The sequence below is a fragment of the Bubalus bubalis genome, chromosome 6 (assembly GCF_019923935.1).
Source record: "Bubalus bubalis isolate 160015118507 breed Murrah chromosome 6, NDDB_SH_1, whole genome shotgun sequence".
Lineage (NCBI taxonomy): Eukaryota > Metazoa > Chordata > Mammalia > Artiodactyla > Bovidae > Bubalus > Bubalus bubalis.
In genome coordinates this window covers 53780133-53800587 of record NC_059162.1, presented here as the reverse complement: position 1 = coordinate 53800587, position 20455 = coordinate 53780133, and the positions used below count along the sequence as shown (strand labels likewise).

General features: G+C 39.5%; 1 protein-coding gene across 6 annotated transcripts in view; it reads left to right on the top strand.

Moving 5' to 3' along the window:
- Positions 1 to 20129, top strand: part of LRRC8B (leucine rich repeat containing 8 VRAC subunit B) — an 80125-nt gene extending 59996 nt beyond the window's left edge. For all 6 annotated transcript variants that reach the window (XM_006063367.4, XM_006063366.4, XM_025288312.3 and 3 more), the window contains 3 exons: positions 2712 to 2814; positions 5297 to 7464; positions 14771 to 20129. In XM_006063367.4, coding sequence (XP_006063429.1) covers positions 5323 to 7464; positions 14771 to 15043 — 2415 coding nt within the window. In that variant the 5' untranslated portion in view covers positions 2712 to 2814; positions 5297 to 5322 and the 3' untranslated portion in view covers positions 15044 to 20129. The remainder of the gene's footprint in view (positions 1 to 2711; positions 2815 to 5296; positions 7465 to 14770) is intronic.
- The last annotated feature ends 326 nt before the right edge of the window (positions 20130 to 20455 follow it).

Genomic DNA, 20455 nt, shown 5'->3' with positions numbered 1-20455 from the left:
TGGTCATAACTTTCCTTCCAAGGAATAAGCGTCTTTTAATTTCATGGCTGCAATCACCATCTGCAGTGATTTTGGAGCCCCAAAAAATAAAGTCTGATACTGTTTCCACTGTTTCCCCATCTATTTCCCATGAGGTGATGAGACCGGATGCCATGATCTTCATTTTCTGAATGTTGAGCTTTAAGCCCACTTTTTCACTCTCCACTTCCACTTTCATCAAGAGGCCTTGGAGTTCCTCCTCGCTTTCTGCCATAAGGGTAGTGTCATCTGCATATCTGAGGTGATTGATATTTCTCCCGGCAATCTTGATTCCAGCTTGTGTTTCTTCCAGTCCAGCGTTTCTCATGATGTACCCTGCATATACATTAAATAAGCAGTGTGACAATATACAGCCTTGACGAACTCCTTTTCCTATTTAGAACCAGTCTGTTGTTCCATGTCCAGTTCTAACTGTTGCTTCCTGACCTGCATACAGATTTCTCAAGAGGCAGATCAGGTGGTCTGGTATTCCCATCTCTTTCAGAATTTTCCACAGTTTATTGTAATCCACACAGTCAAAGGCTTTGGCATAGTCAATAAAGCAGAAATAGATGTTTTTCTGGAACTCGCTTGCCTTTTCCACGATCCAGCCAATGTTGGCAATTTGATTTCTGGTTCCTCTTCCTTTTCTAAAACCAGCTTGAACATCAGGAAGTTCATGGTTCACATATTGCTGAAGCCTGGCTTGGAGAATTTTGAGCATTACTTTACTAGCGTGTGAGATGAGTGCAGTTGTGTGGTACTTTGAGCATTCTTTGGCATTGCCTTTCTTTGGGATTGAAATGAAAACTGACCTTTTCCAGTCCTGTGGCCACTGCTGATTTTCCAAATTTGCTGGCATATTGAGTGCAGCACTTTCACAGCATCCTCTTTCAGGATTTGAAATAGCTCAAGTGGAATTCCATCACCTCCACTAGCTTCGTTCGTAGTGATGCTTTCTAAGGCCCACTGGACTTCACATTCCAGGATGTCTGGCTCTAGGTCAGTGATCACACCATTGTGAGCCTGCCTTGTTTTCCATGTTTGTAAAATGTAACGAATCATAGTTATTATAATGGTTTATTGTAGGTATAAAACTAATGTAAGTGAAAGTGCTTTGACAGTAAGAAAACTGATGTTAGATTATTAATAACAGATATTTATTTGTTCTCTTATTGATGAGGAACTTATCCAAGGAAGGCTAAATTAGATGATTAGAGGAAAAGTTTATAATTCTTAAAAAGATGAACAGGAAAAATGATTTGCAAATAATTTAGAATAAATGTCACAAATTTGTAGTGAATTGTTGTCCTCTAACAGGTTAGTTATAGTAATCTCTCATTCTGATTATTTTAAAACCATTACTGTAGTTGGAAGTTTGTGATTCTGTTTTTTTCTTCTTATATCAAAAGTAGAAAATGTATTTGCAGTCTTTAGGGAAACTGTGCTGTATAGTGAGTATTGTGATGTCTGGGCAGCCTTTTAGAATTATGCAATAAATTCTCTCCTGGCACATTACAGCTGCAATGCTGTGGAACAATATGTAAAATGTTTAACACATCAAATGTCTTTATCGTGCTTACTACACATAAATGCAGTTGTCTGTTATATGTTGTCAGACTTTTAAAAATGAATTGTGAATAAGAAACTCATACTCCAGTGATGCTAAGTATGAGTTAATACACAGTTGGGTTGTCACACACTAACTGTACTTTCTGGCCTGAAAAATAATTTGGTCCTGGGTAGTAGATATAAAGAAGCTTTTACACATGGATTGGTAAATCCAAAGTAAATTTCAGACATGCTAACTTTTTGATCTTTGAAAATGACAAGGTTACAAGAGTATTGCTAAAAGTACCTTAAGTATAATTTGGGGTCAGTACTCTGAGCTGGATTTCGAGTACTTAATAAACCAGAAAAAGGATTGTATATTCCAGGCAAATATATAAGCCTTCTCAGCAACTTTTCAGAGGATACATAGGCACTAAAAAATACAGTTTTCACACCCAACTAAAAAATATTTTTTATGTTTTAAAATGTTATATTTCAAATGAATCAGTATATGTATAATTTAAATTATTAAAAATGATTGAAATAGATGCTAAGAATGGCTTTTATTAACTTACTATGTACAAAACTAAAACCTATTAATGTAAAGGATAGCTACATTTAATAATATAATTTCAGAGAATTTCAGTCTTATTTCTGAGCTGTGTAAGTTATTAACTTGTAACTATATTTAATGAATCAGTAGGCTGAATTTTAAGAGCAGTGAGTCTCATTTGGATAGATGTGTGATAAAGTGCAGAAATTATATGATTTGACAGTCCATCTGATGAATGCAAATAAGACTAACTGAATGAGCAAAACTAGAGTATGTAGATTGCCTGGAAAAAGCTGAGTGTTCACCCAAGTGTTGTAGCTATGGCACTTTAAAATATGTTATTAATAACATGTAAATTTCTGTAGAAACATCTCTATAAATTAAGGTCAGAGGCCATATGTGATCTGGTCTGTGGATGGGGTCTTTTATAAGTAGCTTTGCCAGAATGTCCTCCAGTGTGAAAAGTAAACTGAGCTATGAAAATCCACTTGCCATGTCTTATGATGGAGAGGGTCTCTAAAGACAGTATCTCCAATTTTGTTTGTTTGAATGATCACAGCTATTTCAAGATACCTATACTTTCTCTTAGAATGAAGACAATCACAGAGATGGTGTATCTAAGAAATTTCAAAAGGTGTAGGCCTCCCGATTGAAGTACAGTCACCTTACTGGATTCCTTTTTTTTCATTATAGTAAGTATAAACATTTAAAGTACATTGTTTTGGCCAATGTTGACTTGTATTCTTTGTTGAATAAATATTTGCTCTCTGTCAAATACCCTTATTGTTAAAGCTGTTGCTGTTTATATTATTCTATAGTTTATTGTGTAGCTTTAATGAATTTAACTCTGAGGATCTTTGAAAGGACAAATAAAGCTATAGACTTTGAGCTGGCAGAGCCCTTAGAGATGATCTCTTTCACTTTCTTTATCCATTACAAGAAATTCCTTCACAACATCCTTGACAGATGGTCATCTTATTTAGCTCAGTCCTGGTAGGGAGAAGGGCCTAAACTATTTCACAGAACTATTTCTGTGGGTGTCCCAGGACAAATTAAATCAAAATACCACTTTCTAAAATGTGCACCCTCTTAGTTCTGCCTCTGGAAGAAATCCACTTATTCTTTAATCCAAGAGGTAGTCCTTCAAAAAGGTAAGGATGAATTCTTAGATTCCCCTAGTCATCTTTTATGTCAGCTGAATATCATCAGTTTCCTGTCTTCCTCCAAGAGAAATGGTTCATAGACAAGTAGCTCCTGATTATTTCACTATCCAGTTAGTCTTTAACCTGTGACTCAATGTTGGGTTCCAGGTGTGATCTCACCAGGCAGGCACAGAAGGACTGTTGCCCCTTTATCTGAGTTCATGAATTAATATGGCCACAGATTACAGTCATATTATAGCTATATGGAGCATAATAGCTATGACACAGTTAGCTTAAAGCATGCATTCATGTCAACTAAAATCCTTAGGTATTTTTCCCATGTTCACCCAGCAGTGTCTTCTGCCATCCTTCCCTCCCATCATATTTATGGTATTTTGGGGTCCAAGTCCAGACTTTCTATCTGTTGCCTATAATCCTCTTGTTTTGGGTTTTTGTCATGTCTTGACACAGTTATAATTAACTGCAGTTGAGTGAGGCAGAAAGGGAGAAGTTGAGAGTTAGAAAGAGATCCACTAAACCAGAGTAAAGGAGGGAAGCCCTGGAGAGTTATTTAATCAAGTCATGAGTCCTAAGAGGAAGTTGAACCCATATAGTATGATGTTGTCTAGAAAGGATGCAGGTGGAAACTCGTGCTGCAGGCCAGTAGTTAAAATCAGACCCTGGGACGCCCTAGCAAGGGGAGAGCATGAAGGCATAGGGTTCAGAGTCAGATGGCCTATTATATGTTAAGGCTGACCAGCAAAAGAAAAGACACTTATTCATAGGTACCAGAGCCTCTGTAATGGGATTTTAGGGTTCAAGGCAAGATACCAGTCCCTCAGAGGAGGACTAATGAGAGCAAAAAAGTTTTTCTTGGTGATGCTACCAGGACTAGGGTATCTAGAGAGAGAAACTCAGACCCAGGGAAGATGGTAAGACTTTAGACTCAAAAAAGTGCAAGAGAAGTCCTTGGATGAAGGTTGTAGCTGGACCCCTAGCAAGGATGACCATACTACTGTGATTGTTTTTAACCAGAGTTGTTATTAGATCCACATATTTCCTTTTATCTGTCTTTACTCTGTGCCATCATATAGGTGGTCTGGATTTTACCAGTTAGCAATTTTTAAACAATTGGTCTATTTAAGGCTGAACACCATGTAAGTCATTTCTGTAAGGAGCATTCTCTGAATACTTTTCAATATGAAAATGAAAAACCCACCTTGTTGTTTCTGAAGGCAAAAATAATAATAGCATATGCCCTTAGTCATTTGTACTGTTAGTACTTTGCTGTCAAAACACTAAATACAAGAGAGTCCCCACAGTAGGGTGTTGTAACTAGGGCTTTCTTCCCCATCCATTTTTCTAAGCCATTACCATTGTGTGTCAGCTTTTAAGCATTCTAAGTTGGATGTGAATTTAAGTTACAAAGTTAGAGCTTAGGGGAAAAGGAGATAATATATTAAATCGTAATTTTTCTGAACATAGATAGGATTGGTAGATCCTGGTAATCCTAAGGGATAATTTTATAAAGTAGTATTCACTCAAAGGAAGTTCCTGTAGTGGTTGAAACGCAGCTCCTAGGCTGTAATCGATGCTCCAGCAGATGTGAAATAAAGCTTTTTCAGACCATTTAGAAGGTACAACATGTGGTTGTTAGAAATCAGTAGCATAGGAACAGATTTTCCTAATGTTGATTGAAGAAAATTCAGTTTCTGGTTTTTAGTAGATTAGCATGAAGTGGAGATGCAGGAGGAAGCTAGATAGTTGCTTCACATCCTACCCCAAATACCTTTGCAGAGATCCAGTCTGGCGGTCACCAAATAGTCTCTCATCTAAGGGACTTTATAGTTCTCAGTTGGCATAGCCTAAGGTTTCGAATGAAGCCAGGAGACTTTGATACTTTTTGATCATCACCCCTGCCTGCCAGGTTTTGCCCCTGAGCTAAATCCTACTTGGATATGTACAGACATTAGAGTTTAAGCTTACTTGGGGTACTTGCTTCAGTGGTTTTTCTTTTATTTTCCTCTTCCAGTTTCTGTCCTCCTACAAGGGAAAGCCATGATTACACTAACAGAGCTAAAATGTCTAGCAGACGCCCAGTCATGTTATCACATCCTGAAGCCGTGGTGGGACGTCTTTTGGTATTACATCACCCTGATCATGCTGCTGGTGGCCGTGCTGGCTGGAGCTCTCCAGCTGACACAGAGCAGGGTTCTGTGCTGTCTTCCCTGTAAGGTGGAATTTGACAATCACTGCGCCGTGCCTTGGGACATCCTGAAAGCCAGCGTGAACGCATCCTCCGATGCCGGGATGCCCCTTCCGCTGCCCCTCAGAATCCAGAACGACCTCCACCGACAGCAGTACTCCTACATTGACGCCGTCTGTTACGAGAAGCAGCTCCACTGGTTCGCCAAGTTCTTCCCCTACTTGGTGCTCTTGCATACGCTCATCTTTGCAGCCTGCAGCAACTTCTGGCTTCACTACCCCAGCACCAGTTCCAGGCTCGAGCATTTTGTGGCCATCCTGCACAAGTGCTTCGATTCTCCATGGACCACCCGCGCCCTGTCAGAGACGGTGGCTGAGCAGTCAGTGAGGCCCCTGACCCTCTCCAAATCCAAGGTTCTGCTCTCGTCCTCAGGGTGCTCAGCCGGCGACGTGGATTCCAACAAGCAGTCATTGCCCTACCCACAGCCTGGCTTAGAGTCAGCTGGCATAGAAAGCCCGACCTCTAGCGTCCTGGACAAAAAGGAGGGTGAACAGGCCAAAGCCATCTTTGAAAAAGTGAAAAGGTTCCGCCTGCACGTGGAGCAGAAAGACATCATCTACAGAGTGTACCTGAAACAGATCATAGTCAAAGTCATTTTGTTTGTCCTCATCATAACTTACGTTCCGTATTTTTTAACCTACATCACTCTGGAAATTGACTGTTCAGTGGATGTGCAGGCTTTTACTGGATACAAGCGCTACCAGTGTGTGTACTCCTTGGCAGAAATATTCAAGGTCCTGGCTTCGTTTTACGTCATCTTGGTTATACTTTATGGTCTCACCTCGTCTTACAGCTTGTGGTGGATGCTGCGGAGCTCTCTGAAGCAATATTCCTTTGAGGCACTGAGAGAAAAAAGCAACTATAGCGACATTCCAGATGTCAAGAACGACTTCGCCTTTATCCTCCATCTGGCTGATCAATATGACCCGCTTTACTCCAAACGCTTCTCCATATTCCTGTCAGAGGTCAGTGAGAACAAACTGAAACAGATCAACCTCAACAATGAATGGACGGTCGAGAAACTAAAAAGCAAGCTTGTGAAAAATGCCCAGGACAAGGTAGAACTGCACCTTTTCATGCTAAACGGTCTTCCCGACAATGTCTTCGAGCTGACGGAAATCGAAGTGCTAAGCCTGGAGCTGATCCCTGAGGTCAAGCTCCCCTCTGCGATCTCGCAGCTGGTCAGCCTCAAGGAGCTCCATGTGTACCACTCGTCCCTGGTAGTCGACCACCCCGCCCTGGCCTTTCTAGAGGAGAATTTAAAAATCCTCCGCCTGAAATTTACTGAAATGGGGAAAATCCCACGCTGGGTGTTTCACCTGAAGAATCTCAAGGAGCTTTACCTGTCAGGCTGTGTGCTGCCTGAGCAGGTAAGCACCATGCAGCTGGAGGGCTTTCAGGACCTGAAAAACCTGAGGACCCTTTACTTGAAGAGCAGCCTCTCCCGGATCCCGCAAGTTATCACGGACCTCCTGCCTTCACTGCAGAAGTTGTCCCTAGATAACGAGGGGAGCAAGCTGGTTGTATTGAACAACCTGAAAAAGATGGTCAATCTGAAAAGCCTGGAGCTGATCAGCTGCGACCTGGAACGTATTCCACACTCCATTTTCAGTCTGAACAATTTGCATGAGTTAGACCTCAGAGAAAATAACCTTAAAACTGTGGAAGAGATCATTAGCTTTCAGCACCTCCAGAATCTTTCCTGCTTAAAGTTGTGGCACAATAACATTGCTTATATTCCAGCCCAGATCGGGGCATTGTCTAATCTAGAGCAGCTCTCTTTGGACCATAATAACATTGAGAACCTGCCCCTGCAGCTTTTCCTATGCACCAAACTACATTATTTGGATCTAAGCTATAACCACCTGACCTTCATTCCAGAAGAAATCCAGTATCTGAGTAATTTGCAGTACTTTGCTGTGACCAATAACAACGTAAGTAAATCCATTCTTCCCCTTTTTTGGCCAGTCATTTGAGCATCTGCTGTTGCAGTGTGTGATATCACTAAAGATAGTGGACTTGAAGTCATGCTAAGCATCTTGAGCTTGGCCTGACTACCACTTATTAGACATGTGACCATGGACGAAGTATCAAAACACTGAGAGTCAGTTTTTAATGTAATTTACAAGTTGTCATGGAGATTTTATGAAAAAAGTATATATAAGCATTTGGCACAGTTTCTGGCATGTAGTGGGTATTCAAATATTCTCTTTATCCTCTTTCCCTGTTTTTTAACATAAACATCACAAAAGTTATGGCAGAGCTTGCTTTCATTTCAGAAAAGGCTTAAGTACAATATTTATAAAGTTTCATAAAATTTTTCAGCTTTCCAAGTCTGACATAGGACAACTTCTTGTAAAAAATTCTGGGATTGTGAATTATTCATAAGTTCTTTCTGTAATTCGGTAAGAAAGACTTGAAATCTCCATGCACGTCTAGAAAGACAATTCAAAATGAAAGGCCTGGTTCTATAATGCAGCACTAGGGCTTCTTAGAAGCTTTTTCCAGCTTCCATGCTTTAAAAATGAACCATAATTTGCAACAGTAAAGCCAAATTAAGGAGAACTTAACTTAGCTGAAACAAGAAAAAACAGAATAAATGAGTAGTTTCCTAGGTTAAAATGTGAAGAAGGAAGAAAAAGACAAAAATCATGTTGGCTGAAAGGGCAAGAGAGTGATGGTAATATCCATATGAGAAGAAGAAAAAACCTGTCAGAAATCAGGTCTGCCAAAAGATGAAAGTGATTCCCCTTTAGTTAAAATGGGAACAACTTTCTTCTACCCCACCCAAAAAGGTATTATCTCCTAGACTTTTTTATTTATTTATTTTTAATTGAAAGATAATTGCTTTACAATATTAATTTGATTTCTGCCATACATCAACATGAATTAGCCATAGATGTACTCCTAGACTTTTTAATAGTTTATATTTCATGCTAAATATATCTGTGAGCATGGAGTTGGCCAATAAACATATTGATCACCAGACAGTGTTTTTAGAAACCATAGATTGTTGGAAAAATACCAGAGTTGGAGAAAGAACAGAATTTATGCTGACTTTTAGAACTCTGTGGCTTCACTATATGTAGAAGGGTAGAACCCATTATAAGATTATGAGGTTTTAAAACTCCTTTAAAAGTTAGCAATGTACCTTAGAATTACCTGGAAGGCTTGTTGAAACACAGATTTCTTGGCTCCACTCCCAGGGTTTTTCATTCAGTAAGCAGGTCTGGTGTAGGATCCAGGAGTTTATAGCACTGAAAATCTCAGGTGAAGCTGGTGCTGCTGGTCTAATGACCACACTTTGAAAACTACAGATCTAGAGATTTAGCATTAGTGTAGCTTAATTATAAAGTTGCTTAATATTAGCATTTTGGTCACAGTTTTTCCATTGTTAAACCTGTACTAAAAAATATAAATAATTATTTTGAAAGGTATTGGTTTCACCAAGTTGTTGTCCAATTAAATCACTCCATGGAGTTTTGAAAGTCACAGCTGATTAAATTGTCATCTAACCATAATTATCTAAGTGTATAAGCAAGTTAATGATTTTCTCTAGTTTAATATCATGAAACTGTGAGATTGTTGGTACTGTTGACACTAAGTTTATTGACTTCTTTTGTGGCTGAAAGGGAGACTAGATGTTAGTATCAGACATATTTTGTCTTGAATAAGGAAAGGGTACTTGGTAGCATATGAAAATTCTTATGCTTAAGATAATTTATGGACCAAGAACAATGCTGTCTTGGGTTGTGTTGTCTCAGAAGTCATAACCAGCAGTTGTGAGCATCCTCAGAACCGTTGTAATGACTGCAAATCTTGGACTGGGTGAGAAACACTCTTCTCAGAACTGTGAAGAGACTTACCTGCTAAGGATGTGGTGAAATTGGAAGACAGCAGCCAGAGAGATGAAAGGTTCCTCTCTGGTGGGACAGTGTAGCCTAGTGATAGGAAGCACTGGAAAGGGAAGGGAAAGAGAGTAGTCCACACTATTGGTCTTCAAATATTCGGAAGCCCTACTTAGGAAGGAAAGCCTGTTGGGAGTTGTTGTTAGTGTTAGAGCTCAGACAAGCAAAAGAAGAGTTCTCATCTTTCCCAAGAAAGCTGTCCAGAGACTGAATGAACATCTGAGAAGGGAGAAGTGATTTTCTTAATTAAACTGTCCAGATATCGTCAGCCGCTTGGTGGGAATATTGGTAAAGGGAACTGAGGATTCATGTTTTATGTAGGAAGTTAACTAACTTGAAGGTTTCTTCTTGAAACCTTAAGGTTCTCGTGACTCGATAAGGTAGACCAAAATATTTATAAAACTTATAAAATAAAGCATCGAACCTGCTGCATAAGTATTTAGATATGCTTATAGCCAGAAACGTGAGTTGATTCCTCTCTCTGGAGTGGGGGTTGGTGAAGACTGCAGAAAGAACACTTTTTTAAAGACTTGGGCAGTGTGTCAGGTTCATAAGATGGAGGCAACAAATGCTAACCCTGGGGTTAAGCAGAAAAGACATTTATTGAAAAGACGTCATGTGTCTTATTAATGAAAAGGCTACAAAATCAGGCTTGGGAAACAGGGACAAAGTTAGATAGCAAGAGAAAAGCAGCCAGAATCATAGTACAAAAGTAAAATTAAGAGGTACCCCGACACTGACCATACCAGCACTGAGCACCAGTGCTGCCCTGAAAACGATGCTGCTGTTACTGTGGCCCTTGCTCTGCCACAAAATCGGTTCTTCATGGTTTCTGCTTTATTCCTTGAGCCCCATATCTAAGCAACTGATAGAGCTTGTGAATGCTCACGGGCTTCCCATGTGGCTCAGTGGTGAAGCATCCGCCTGCCAATGCAGAAGATGCCGGAGACACTGATTTTATTCCTGAGTCAGGAAGATCCCCTAGAGAAGGAAATGGTAACTCACTCCAGTATTCTTGTCTGAAGAATGCCGTGGACAAAGGAGACTGGCAGGCTATGGTCCATGAGGTAGGACAGTCAGACACGACCGAGCAAACGCACATGCCCATGCTCGTGAATGCTCACACTCGAGCTGCAGGAGATCTGGAACAGAAGAATCTGGTGTTGTTAGTCCTCTAGTAGGAAGTGGGTGCTGCTTCCCACCAAGAGCCCCATGAAGATAAGGTAGAGAATTCTCTAGACATTGAAGATGTTGGGCAGCCCCCAAATGAAAGACATTCACTGAGAGGACACTCCAGACTTTACTCCATGGGATAGTGATAGGTCTTCTCACAAAAAACATGAAACAGTTTTTAGCATGTTTTTGTGGCAGGATTCCTCAGAGCCTTTATCATATGAACATGCATTGTGCTTCTCCAAGAGGATGATAGGGTGTGCAACATTTGGCACACTTATTTGAGCAAGGCGTTCTTTTTTATGATAACTCTTGAGAGGAGTGTTCTGAGAACACTGATTGGGGAAATGTGGAAGGATAGAAGTCATACCAGAAGATTGTCACTGGCATGCCAGGTGTAATAAGAGAAGAGAGCCTTTAGACGGGGGGTCCGAATGGAGACTGCCTTGAATTCCGCCAGTCTAGTTTGAGTCATTGGGTGGTAACTAAGGTGAGGCTTGAGCCTGACAGTGCGAGGAGGCGCTGGTTGTGGCATACTCAAAGTCCTTGGAAGAGGACAGTCAAGAAACAGAACCCCATGGGAAGGTTTAATCAGTTATGATTTAGAAGTAGGAATATAGATTAAAAAGAGACTCATGTATGAAAGGAATACTATGGATCATTGGTCCTGAGGTCAGCAAAGTACAGCCTCGGAGCCAAATCTACTCACAGCCTGACTTAAGAATGGTTTTTAAATTTTTAAGTGATTGGGGGAAGAAAATCAAATAATAATACTTCCTCATATTTGAAAATTATAGGAAATCCAAATTTTAGTGTCCATAAATAAATTCCATTGTTCTCCCTAGTGGGCCTATATTACAAAAAAAATTATACTTGTTATTATATTTTTAATTACATTACTTAGAAACATATGAAATTTTTTTCTTTTATTATTATAATTACCTACATAGTATTTTCAGTTTTGCCATTTGGCCTGCAGAACCTTCAAGATATTTACTATCCTGCTCCTTTTTTTTTTTTTTTTTTTTTGATGTGGACCATTTTAAAGTCTTTATTGAATTTGTTACAATATTCCTTCTATTTTTTTGTTTTGGGTTTTTGAGATCTTAGTTCTGAAAGACATATGGGGTCTTAGCTCCCCTGCACTGAAAGGTAAAGTCTAAACCACTGGACCCCCAGGGAGGTCCCTCTTGCTCCTTTTGAGAAAATCTTTGCCAACCTCTGTTCTAATCCACTGCCCTCACTTTATTGATACTGAAACTGAGGCTCAGAGCAATTTGCCTGGGGTCCGAAGTTTCCCAGTGCTCTTTCTCCTGCAGCTCAGATGCATCAGTCCAAATGATGTTCCGTGGGAAGCAGTGGTGTGTGTGGGTGATGGGGTAGGAAGAGGCAACCTCCAGCTCTCTCCAGTGCCAAACTGTAGTTGGATTATAATGGTGTTGGATGTAACCAAGAAGCACAGGAAAGGAGGAGGATTTAATGGCTTTGCTCAAATCTTAAAAATGACTCCAACTTATACCTCGGTCTTCCAATTTCTCTTTCTGTATTTAAATGCATTTTATTAACTCACAGACATTTAGCCCAAAGGTGAATAGTGTAGAAATCCCCTCTAAAGATCATTTATGTGGCAATGTTCCATGTTGGTTTTGACATTATCACTTAGATATGGAAATATTCAGCTTTGTCTCTTGAAATGATTGGACTTGATGGATTTAGGTTGGTGTGCTCTGAAATAGCATGTGTCAATGGCCAGAGAAATAGGAAAGCTGACACTGAGAAGAATTCTGAAATGAGGTCCCAGCCTCTGGGAAACAGTGAAATATTTAATTGTCAGTGTCAGCCATGAACATAGGAAGAGAACCATCCTTCCTTGGATGCTCTGAGGGCTTCAGTACATTTGGCTGAGGTGGACGCTTAGCGCTCAGGAAGTGTGCATCGTCCACAGCCTTTCACTTACTTTCCCAACAGACACTACTGAGGGGCCAACCCCAGAGGCTCACTCTCATTGCCTGGTGAAATTCCTCACCTGTACTGGGGGCTGAGAAGAAGCTAAAATCACAAATTCAGAGATTTGAAAGGAGATGAGTGAGACATGATAGTGCTGGTAGGCAGAGAGGACAATGGCTCCGGGTCTTCACCCAATTAAAAAAAAAAAAAAATCAGTACAATTAAGCAAGATACCTGCTGGAGTCTGGAAACTTGACTGAAGAAGACAGATTGGGATTCTTTGATGCAGCCCTGGTTAAGACAGGCTTCTTCATAGCAGCCGCTGTAGACTAATGATCTCCATAATTGTTTAATACTTCTCTTTCCTGGTAGACCAGTGCTTGTCAAAGGGGGGCAGTTTTACCCTGCAGAAGACATTTGTTTGGAGACATGTTTAGTTGTCACAACTAGAGAGGGCAGTGGCACTGGCATCTAGCAAGTAGAAGTCAGGGATGCTGCTGAATGCACAGGGCACCCCACACACAAAGAATTATCCCACCCCAAATGTCCACAGTGCCAAGGTGGAGAGACCCTGCATGGGTCTTAAAGACCCATCTGTCTTGCTCAGCATTTTATCCCCAGCACCTGGTTGGGAGCCTGGCACAAAACAAGGCTCTCAGCAGGCATCCGCTGCATACAGGTGAGACAAGTCTGCCCTCCTTTCAGACTGTTTGCCTAAGTCATTCCTTTTGTGCCAGTAGGCTCTCTCAACCCTGAGCACATTCATCGCACAGGACTGATCATTCCCTCTACTTGTACGTCACTGACCCTATTTTTGAGCTGCAGATAATGTCTGATCAGAAGGAGGTTACATTTTTTTCTTTCATTTCTCTGCCGTATCTATACCGAAATTAACATATCTGTGGTTTTGTATCTGCATTCCTAAGAAATGAAATAAAAGGGTAGATATTTTCCTTTGCTTATACCACCTAGTATTTTGATGTAGAGTGAGTTATATTGCATGATAGTCTTAGAAGCAGTGATCATTAGATTTATTTTCAAGGATATCCAGTACCGAATATTTGTATGAGTGATAGAGGAGGGGATAGATTCCATCATAATAAGCCTTTTTTTTTAATGCAGTCTGACCATCTTTTACACTGTATAGGGAATGTTTATCTTTTTAAAGAGATATTTCTGGAAGGCTCTGGAAATTCCTGTGGAGAACTGGCTCAGTGGGGTTGTACTAGGTCATCAGAGGAGCAAGTTGAACTCTGGAGCGCCCCTTTCGTCCCTCTTTCTAACAAAGCAATGTCTTGAACTAGGGAGCCTGCGTTGTTTCATAGTTGCAGAGTTGGCTGGTCCAGGCTTGTATAAATTTGTGAACCATTAGAGGGTGGAGTATGTGCAGTCCAGCTTGGCCTGGAGCAAACTTGCAGTTCAGTGGCAGGATGAGAGCTGAGCACATTGAGTATGCTAACCCTTTCTCTGGGTGTCTTTCCCCAATAAGCCCATTTCATATACACACTGTGGCTCCCTTAGAAACTCACATGCAACCTTCCCACCAGATAGAGGAGCAATTCAGTTGAGCATTTCTAGGCGTTGACCTAGCGACAGGCTATTTATCATATTCCAAATGATTTCTCTGTTTCATATGACTTAAAACTCAGGAGCAGGTAGAAAAAGAGTTAATACTCATGAGTGTGCGTGTAGAGGAGAATGAAACATACATGTTTATACAATCACATCTTCTTGTTTCTGCTTCTGTCAGCGTTTTCTTTAAACCAGAAGGAAGTTTTCAGTCTATATTGTGAAACCCTAAGAAATAGCCCTGTGTCTGTTTTTGAGGGTATAGCTCATTACCTCACACAGTAAAACTCTTTTTGAGGACTGTTGAGATTGATTTGCTTCTCCTGAGTTACTGGTTTGTAAATGAGTATGTAACTGATAGATTTACTTTGAGAGTTGAGAATTGCTTTGTTAGAGCTAATCTGTTGCCCACCCATATACAGCAGGGGTTTCGAAGTTCTTAGTGGCCTCAATCCTGACTCCAGAACATCCTTATTTTTCCTGTAAGTTTCCCATCTACTTCAAATGTATCATCACTGTTATATGTACCTCTGTAAAATGTCTGAAAATGTTTTGGGGGAAAGGAAGGGGTATAAATAAATACTTGTAGTATAATAGGCCCTCAAAACCCAGTTTTACTGGCTTCTTTTTTTTCCCTTTCCAGATTGAGATGCTTCCAGATGGGCTGTTTCAGTGCAAAAAGCTGCAGTGTTTACTCTTGGGGAAAAATAGCCTGATGAGCTTGTCGCCTCACGTGGGTGAGCTGTCGAACCTTACTCATCTGGAGCTCATCGGTAATTACCTGGAAACACTTCCTCCTGAACTAGAAGGGTGTCAGTCCCTAAAACGGAGCTGTCTGATTGTTGAGGAGAATTTGCTCAATACTCTTCCTCCCCCTGTAACAGAACGTTTGCAGACATGCCTGGATAAATGTTGACCTAAAGAGAGAATAATTTTTAAAAGTACATTCCAGGGCTTTAAATGGGAACTAAAATTTCCTAGGTTATAAAGATGAACAATGGATAATTATCACTAACTATAACCAAATGTCTTATTATAATAAGGCAACTCAGTGTCTAAATTAAACAGGTAAAAAGTATTAACACTGAAACAAAGTTTTGTGAATAATTGATCTTTAACTTATGGAGATATAAGAAGTGTACACTTGGAGGGTAGAATGGGGCCGTGAAATTATTGAATCTGCAGTTTTTATCTTTTGAAGATGAGATATAACTTACTTGCATACTTGTTTTAACTGACTTCCTGTTTTGATATTTATCACCTAGGCCATAAACTCATCAACATAAATTCCCTTGAGGTACACTCAGCACTGTCTTTGATTTATGTTCTTAAATACTTTTAGGCAGGATGCATTGCGCTTGGCAGAGTTCCTCCTTGGCTTAATTTTTACTTCCTGCCCCAGCTTGTTTGAGTCTTCCTTCATCTGATTTTCTCTTAGCAACAGTGATGAACCCTGAGAAGTGCCTGCCTGTGGCCTTTGCATAGAACAGAAGCAGGTATTTAGGATAAGTCATCCTTGGGCCATCCTGAAATTTTAATGTATCCTCTGCAATTTCTTCTTGTATATCATCAGAGCCTTTTTTATTTGCTACTAATTTTTATATCAAATGTAAAACATATAAATGTTTTCTATTGTGTAATCTTGGATTCAAAATCTGTGAGAATAGTTTTTGTAAGGTACAGAGAACACATCCTTTTCTTTAAGAACTTACTATTAATATACTTGGTTTCGGCTGCTTACGAGTCTCACGTTTGTGCGCACTTGGCTCCAAAATGTTTTTGTAGTCTGCAGCTAATTATTTCTGGATAACAAAAGCCTTGTGTTTTCATGCCCTAAAATATTTGGGGGTTTCCTTCCAAGAGGATGGCCACATCATCTACCTCTCTCTTCCCTAGTTGCTGTGCTATTGTACGGGTAACCATTCTTAATTACTTCAAAAACTGTGATGGAGGGGAGAGGTACAGATTTGGATCTATAAAACTGATTTTTAAACACTCTGTAGAAATTAAGTAAAAGTTAAACAAAATACTTTCTTCTCCATCTGCATGATCTCTAGATAGGATTATAATGTGAAACACTCTGCCTCTATTCATTGTTTAATATGGGTTCTCAAAGCTCACAAAGAAATAGATCTAATTAACTGAAATTCATCTCATGTCTTTGTCTAACTTTTCTGGAATACATTTTGCTCTTTTTTTTCAATAAAGAGTTTTGTGTTTGGCTTTTTATTATCATGCATATTGTAAAATGAATAAAGCTGACTGACTCATTTTGGGGAAATGTACATTTTTGATGTGTTTTTCTCTGTGTCTAGGCATTGTGATGCCATTTCAAACTATGAAATAATCTATTAACTGCACCTCGACAAAACTGGAAAACACTATGGGTAAAGAGTACTGTAAACATGGAATTGTGATGTATGGTATGTTTTTCCCCTTGCTTTGTCCCTTCCAGAAGGATGAAAATGAGTTTTTAAATTATGGCCAAATGTAGCTTCCCTCACCTGCCACACACCTTTGATCTTACATTCAGAGAAAAGAACTGTTCACATCAAATAAAATTTGAGTAATAGCTATAAAAAACATAAAACACCAAAAGCTGCCTAAAACACTGCTGTTTATTCTAAATGAGGAGGAACAATGTAAAAATGCAATTCTTACCAAAACTTGCCTTTAGTCAGAACATTCAAGCTCTCAGGGACCCAGGCATAACTGATGAAACTTTCTTCTAGACTTCAGAAAACAGAGTCTGACTCTATCTAGGTTTTTTGTTATTTTAAATCTTTTTAATGTGAGATCATTGTCATTTTAATGTTTCCCATCTGTGTTGCACAGTAGAATTGTCATGTGTACCAATTCCAGTGTTTGGAACATGAATATGATACATGGAAATATGTTCATTTTGGGTCATATAATTACTCATAATGTGTATGAAAAACAAATTTCAGATTTACTACCATTTCCCTGGGGTTTCCCAGGTGGCACAGTGGTAAAGAATCTCCTGTCAATGCAGGAGCCGTGGGTTCGATCCCTGGGTTGGGAAGATCCCCTAGAGGAGGAGATGGCAACCCACTCCAGTATTCTTGCCTGGAGAATCCCATGGACAGAGGAGCCTAGCAGGCTACAGTCCATAGGGTCGCAAAAAGTCGGACATGACTGAGCGGCTGAGCACGTACACACCATTCCCCTGACAGTCTACAGCCCCTCCTGGCTAGTCACCAGGTTCTGTTCACCTGCAAAAGGCACTAGCTAAATCTTCCTTATCACCTGTCTACATTTCTGGAAGCAAATTACTATCATAATGAGTTTTGTAAGCTGCTTTCCAAACACAAGAATTTGGTTACTAGTGCAAACTCCTTTCAAGTTAACTTTTTTTTTAATTTTATTTTATTTTTTAACTTTATTGTATTGGTTTTGCCATATATCAACATGAATCCGCCACAGGTATACACGTGTTCCCCATCCTGAACCCTCCTCCCTCCTCCCTCCCCATACCATCCCTCTGGGTCGTCCCAGTGCACCAGCCCCAAACATCCAGTGTCATGCATCAAACCTGGACTGGCGACTTGTTTCATATATAATATTATACATTTTTATTTCAATCCTATTCACCAGTGTTTAGGTAGCTTTGGGAATGATGTAACACAGATGCCATGAACTCTGAGACCACCACTTAACAAACCTGTGGTGTTTGCCAACTTTAATGCAATATTGGAGCAGAACTTCATTTTGAAAGAGAGTTTTCAAAGAAGCAAATGAAGTTTATTCAATTATAATTTTGAGACCAGTTGACACTTGCTTTCCAAGAATGTGTACTGCACTTTCCAAAAAATAAATATGGATGTTATTCAGAACAAAGTTGATGGCTTATGCTAGACTAGATGCATTTATTTACATACACACACACAGATACACAATGATGAGCCTGCATGCACATCCCTATGTGTACAAAATTTATTCGTTTTGAATATGTGTAATATTTTTCCAAAGTTGCAAGTGGTTGTAGGTTAATGCTAAAATATTAATTCTTTTTTATTCCTTACTTGTAATCATGGAGTGCTCTATTCTCTTAGCTATAATATTAAAGTAAAAAGAAATGAAAATGAAAGTCACTCAGTCGTATCTGACTCTTTGCAACCCCATGGACTATACAGTCCATGGAATTCTCCAGGCCAGAAAACTGAAGCAGGTAGCCATTCCCTTCTCTAAGGGATCTTCCCAACCCAGGGATCAAACCCAGGTCTCCCAATTGCAGGCAGATTCTTTACCAGCAGAGCCACCAGGGAAGCCCAAGAATACTTATTAAAAGAAAACCAAATGCTCAGACTTGGTCAGCAACCTAAGTGGTTTTGACCCTAATGTACATTAAGGTCCATCTCTGTAGCACACAGATGAGGTGTTTTCATTCTTCATCCTTCGTCTTCATTTTCTCCTGATACCACCATGTTTCACTGTCACTTAGCAAATGTTTGTGTTAAACAGGGTAAACAGAGATGCCAAGATCTCATCGTTGTGGCATAGCGCCAGTGTATGTGCTGTGGGGAGCTGTTATCTGTATAAAATTATTGTTTGATAGTGGAAATATTTGTTTCTGTTCTTCAGGTGTCTCATGATTTAAATTTTGTATGTTGAATTAAAATATTGCATAATATTGATGGGTTCAAAACCATTAAAATAATCAAACAATTATTCTGTGGGTTTAGTTTTATTTCCTTGTATTTTCAATCAAATACTCTTTCCATCTTCACTTTCTTGTAACGTCCCATCCACATAAGCTATTTTGTTTTCCTTCTCTGCTCACCCACCTCCTTAAATTGATATAGTAATAGAATATATTTGTGCTAGAGAACTTGAAATACTACTGGAGCATGTATTTATTTGGGGGGAAGCCAAAGCCTATAATTATGCCTAATTGAATTGTTCTACTCAACCCATCCTTGCAGTGTTCAGAGCTGATCCAGTGATTCTTCATGCATACCAATATAACAGAGAGAATGAGAATATAACTGTAAATCCACTTTGTTTTCAGGAACTGTATATTGCATCAGAATCTGTGTTTATTTCTTTCTAGAAACAAGGAAGTCTGGTCTGGGGAGGAGTTATTTTGTACCCTGGTTTGAATTATGAAGACATTATATACATGAAATGGCCTAAACTAATAACTGTTGCAAAATGCCCTGGATATGATCAAATAATTTCTTCAGCTGTATCTGAAAAGCTGAAGCAGTGCAAAGAAACCAGTTTAACTGGTTTCTTCCTGCCTCTGGTCCATCACTTCTACATCCACTGAGACCTATCTACTAAGTACCTTCTGGTAATGAACTACATTTTCCTCACCTTTTTAAATATATGAACAATTCCATCAAAACCTAAAGTATTAGCATAGAATATAAGAGCCAAAGTACTGAGTTGAGATGGCTTCCGATTGAACAGAATTCATATTTAAATTTTGCATTTGACTTCTATAATACACTACGGCTGAGAAAAACAATTAGGAATGCCTCCTGCATGTTACATGTTATCTCTTAACAGAGATGGTGCAATTTAAAAAATTCAAAGGGGCATAGAATCAGAATGGGTGTGTTTGTACATATATGTATTGTGTATAAACCTAAATATTCATGCTTAAATATTTTTCAAGCTCTTCAAATGTTTCACTCTCAACAAAATAAAGGGCCAATTCTGAGAAGAAACATTTTGTGTAGTTAGCTTCACAGGGAATGCTCGCATTTGTTATTTTGTTTTTGTCATATATTTTGAAGCATGTACATAATTGGTTTTTGCTTCTGGTAATGAATTATTAGAAAATGTAAGATTTTGTTGTGAGCTGAATGCTTTTGGCCCTCAGGTTTACCATGTAAATCTGGATTTTGGTGTGAAATCCCTCTGCCTGAGATTTAGTACTTTTGAGTGAACTTTATTGTTTTTAAAATAACTTTTATGTAACATACAGATTCAGTTTTTATAATAAATAGCAAATAAAAACAGATTCAGTGTTGGAAGAAGTTGACTGGACTAATTTTACCTGTATACATTTATCAGTGCCCAAGTTCCAGAAGTGAGTCCCTCCTCTTCCCAGGGTTCCCTGTGCAGTTGTGTTGTTATATTGTTCACCAAATGAAAAATTTCAAATTTATGTAGCTGTCTTCCAGTTGCTAAGTTGTGTCTGACTCTTTGCGACCCCATGGACTGTAGCCCACCAAGCTCCTCTGTCCAAGGGATTTCCGAGGCAAGAATACTAGAGTGGGTTGCCATTTCCTCCTGCAGAGGATCTTTCTGACCCAGGGATGGAACCCACGTCTCCTGTGGCTTCCGCATTGGCAGGCAG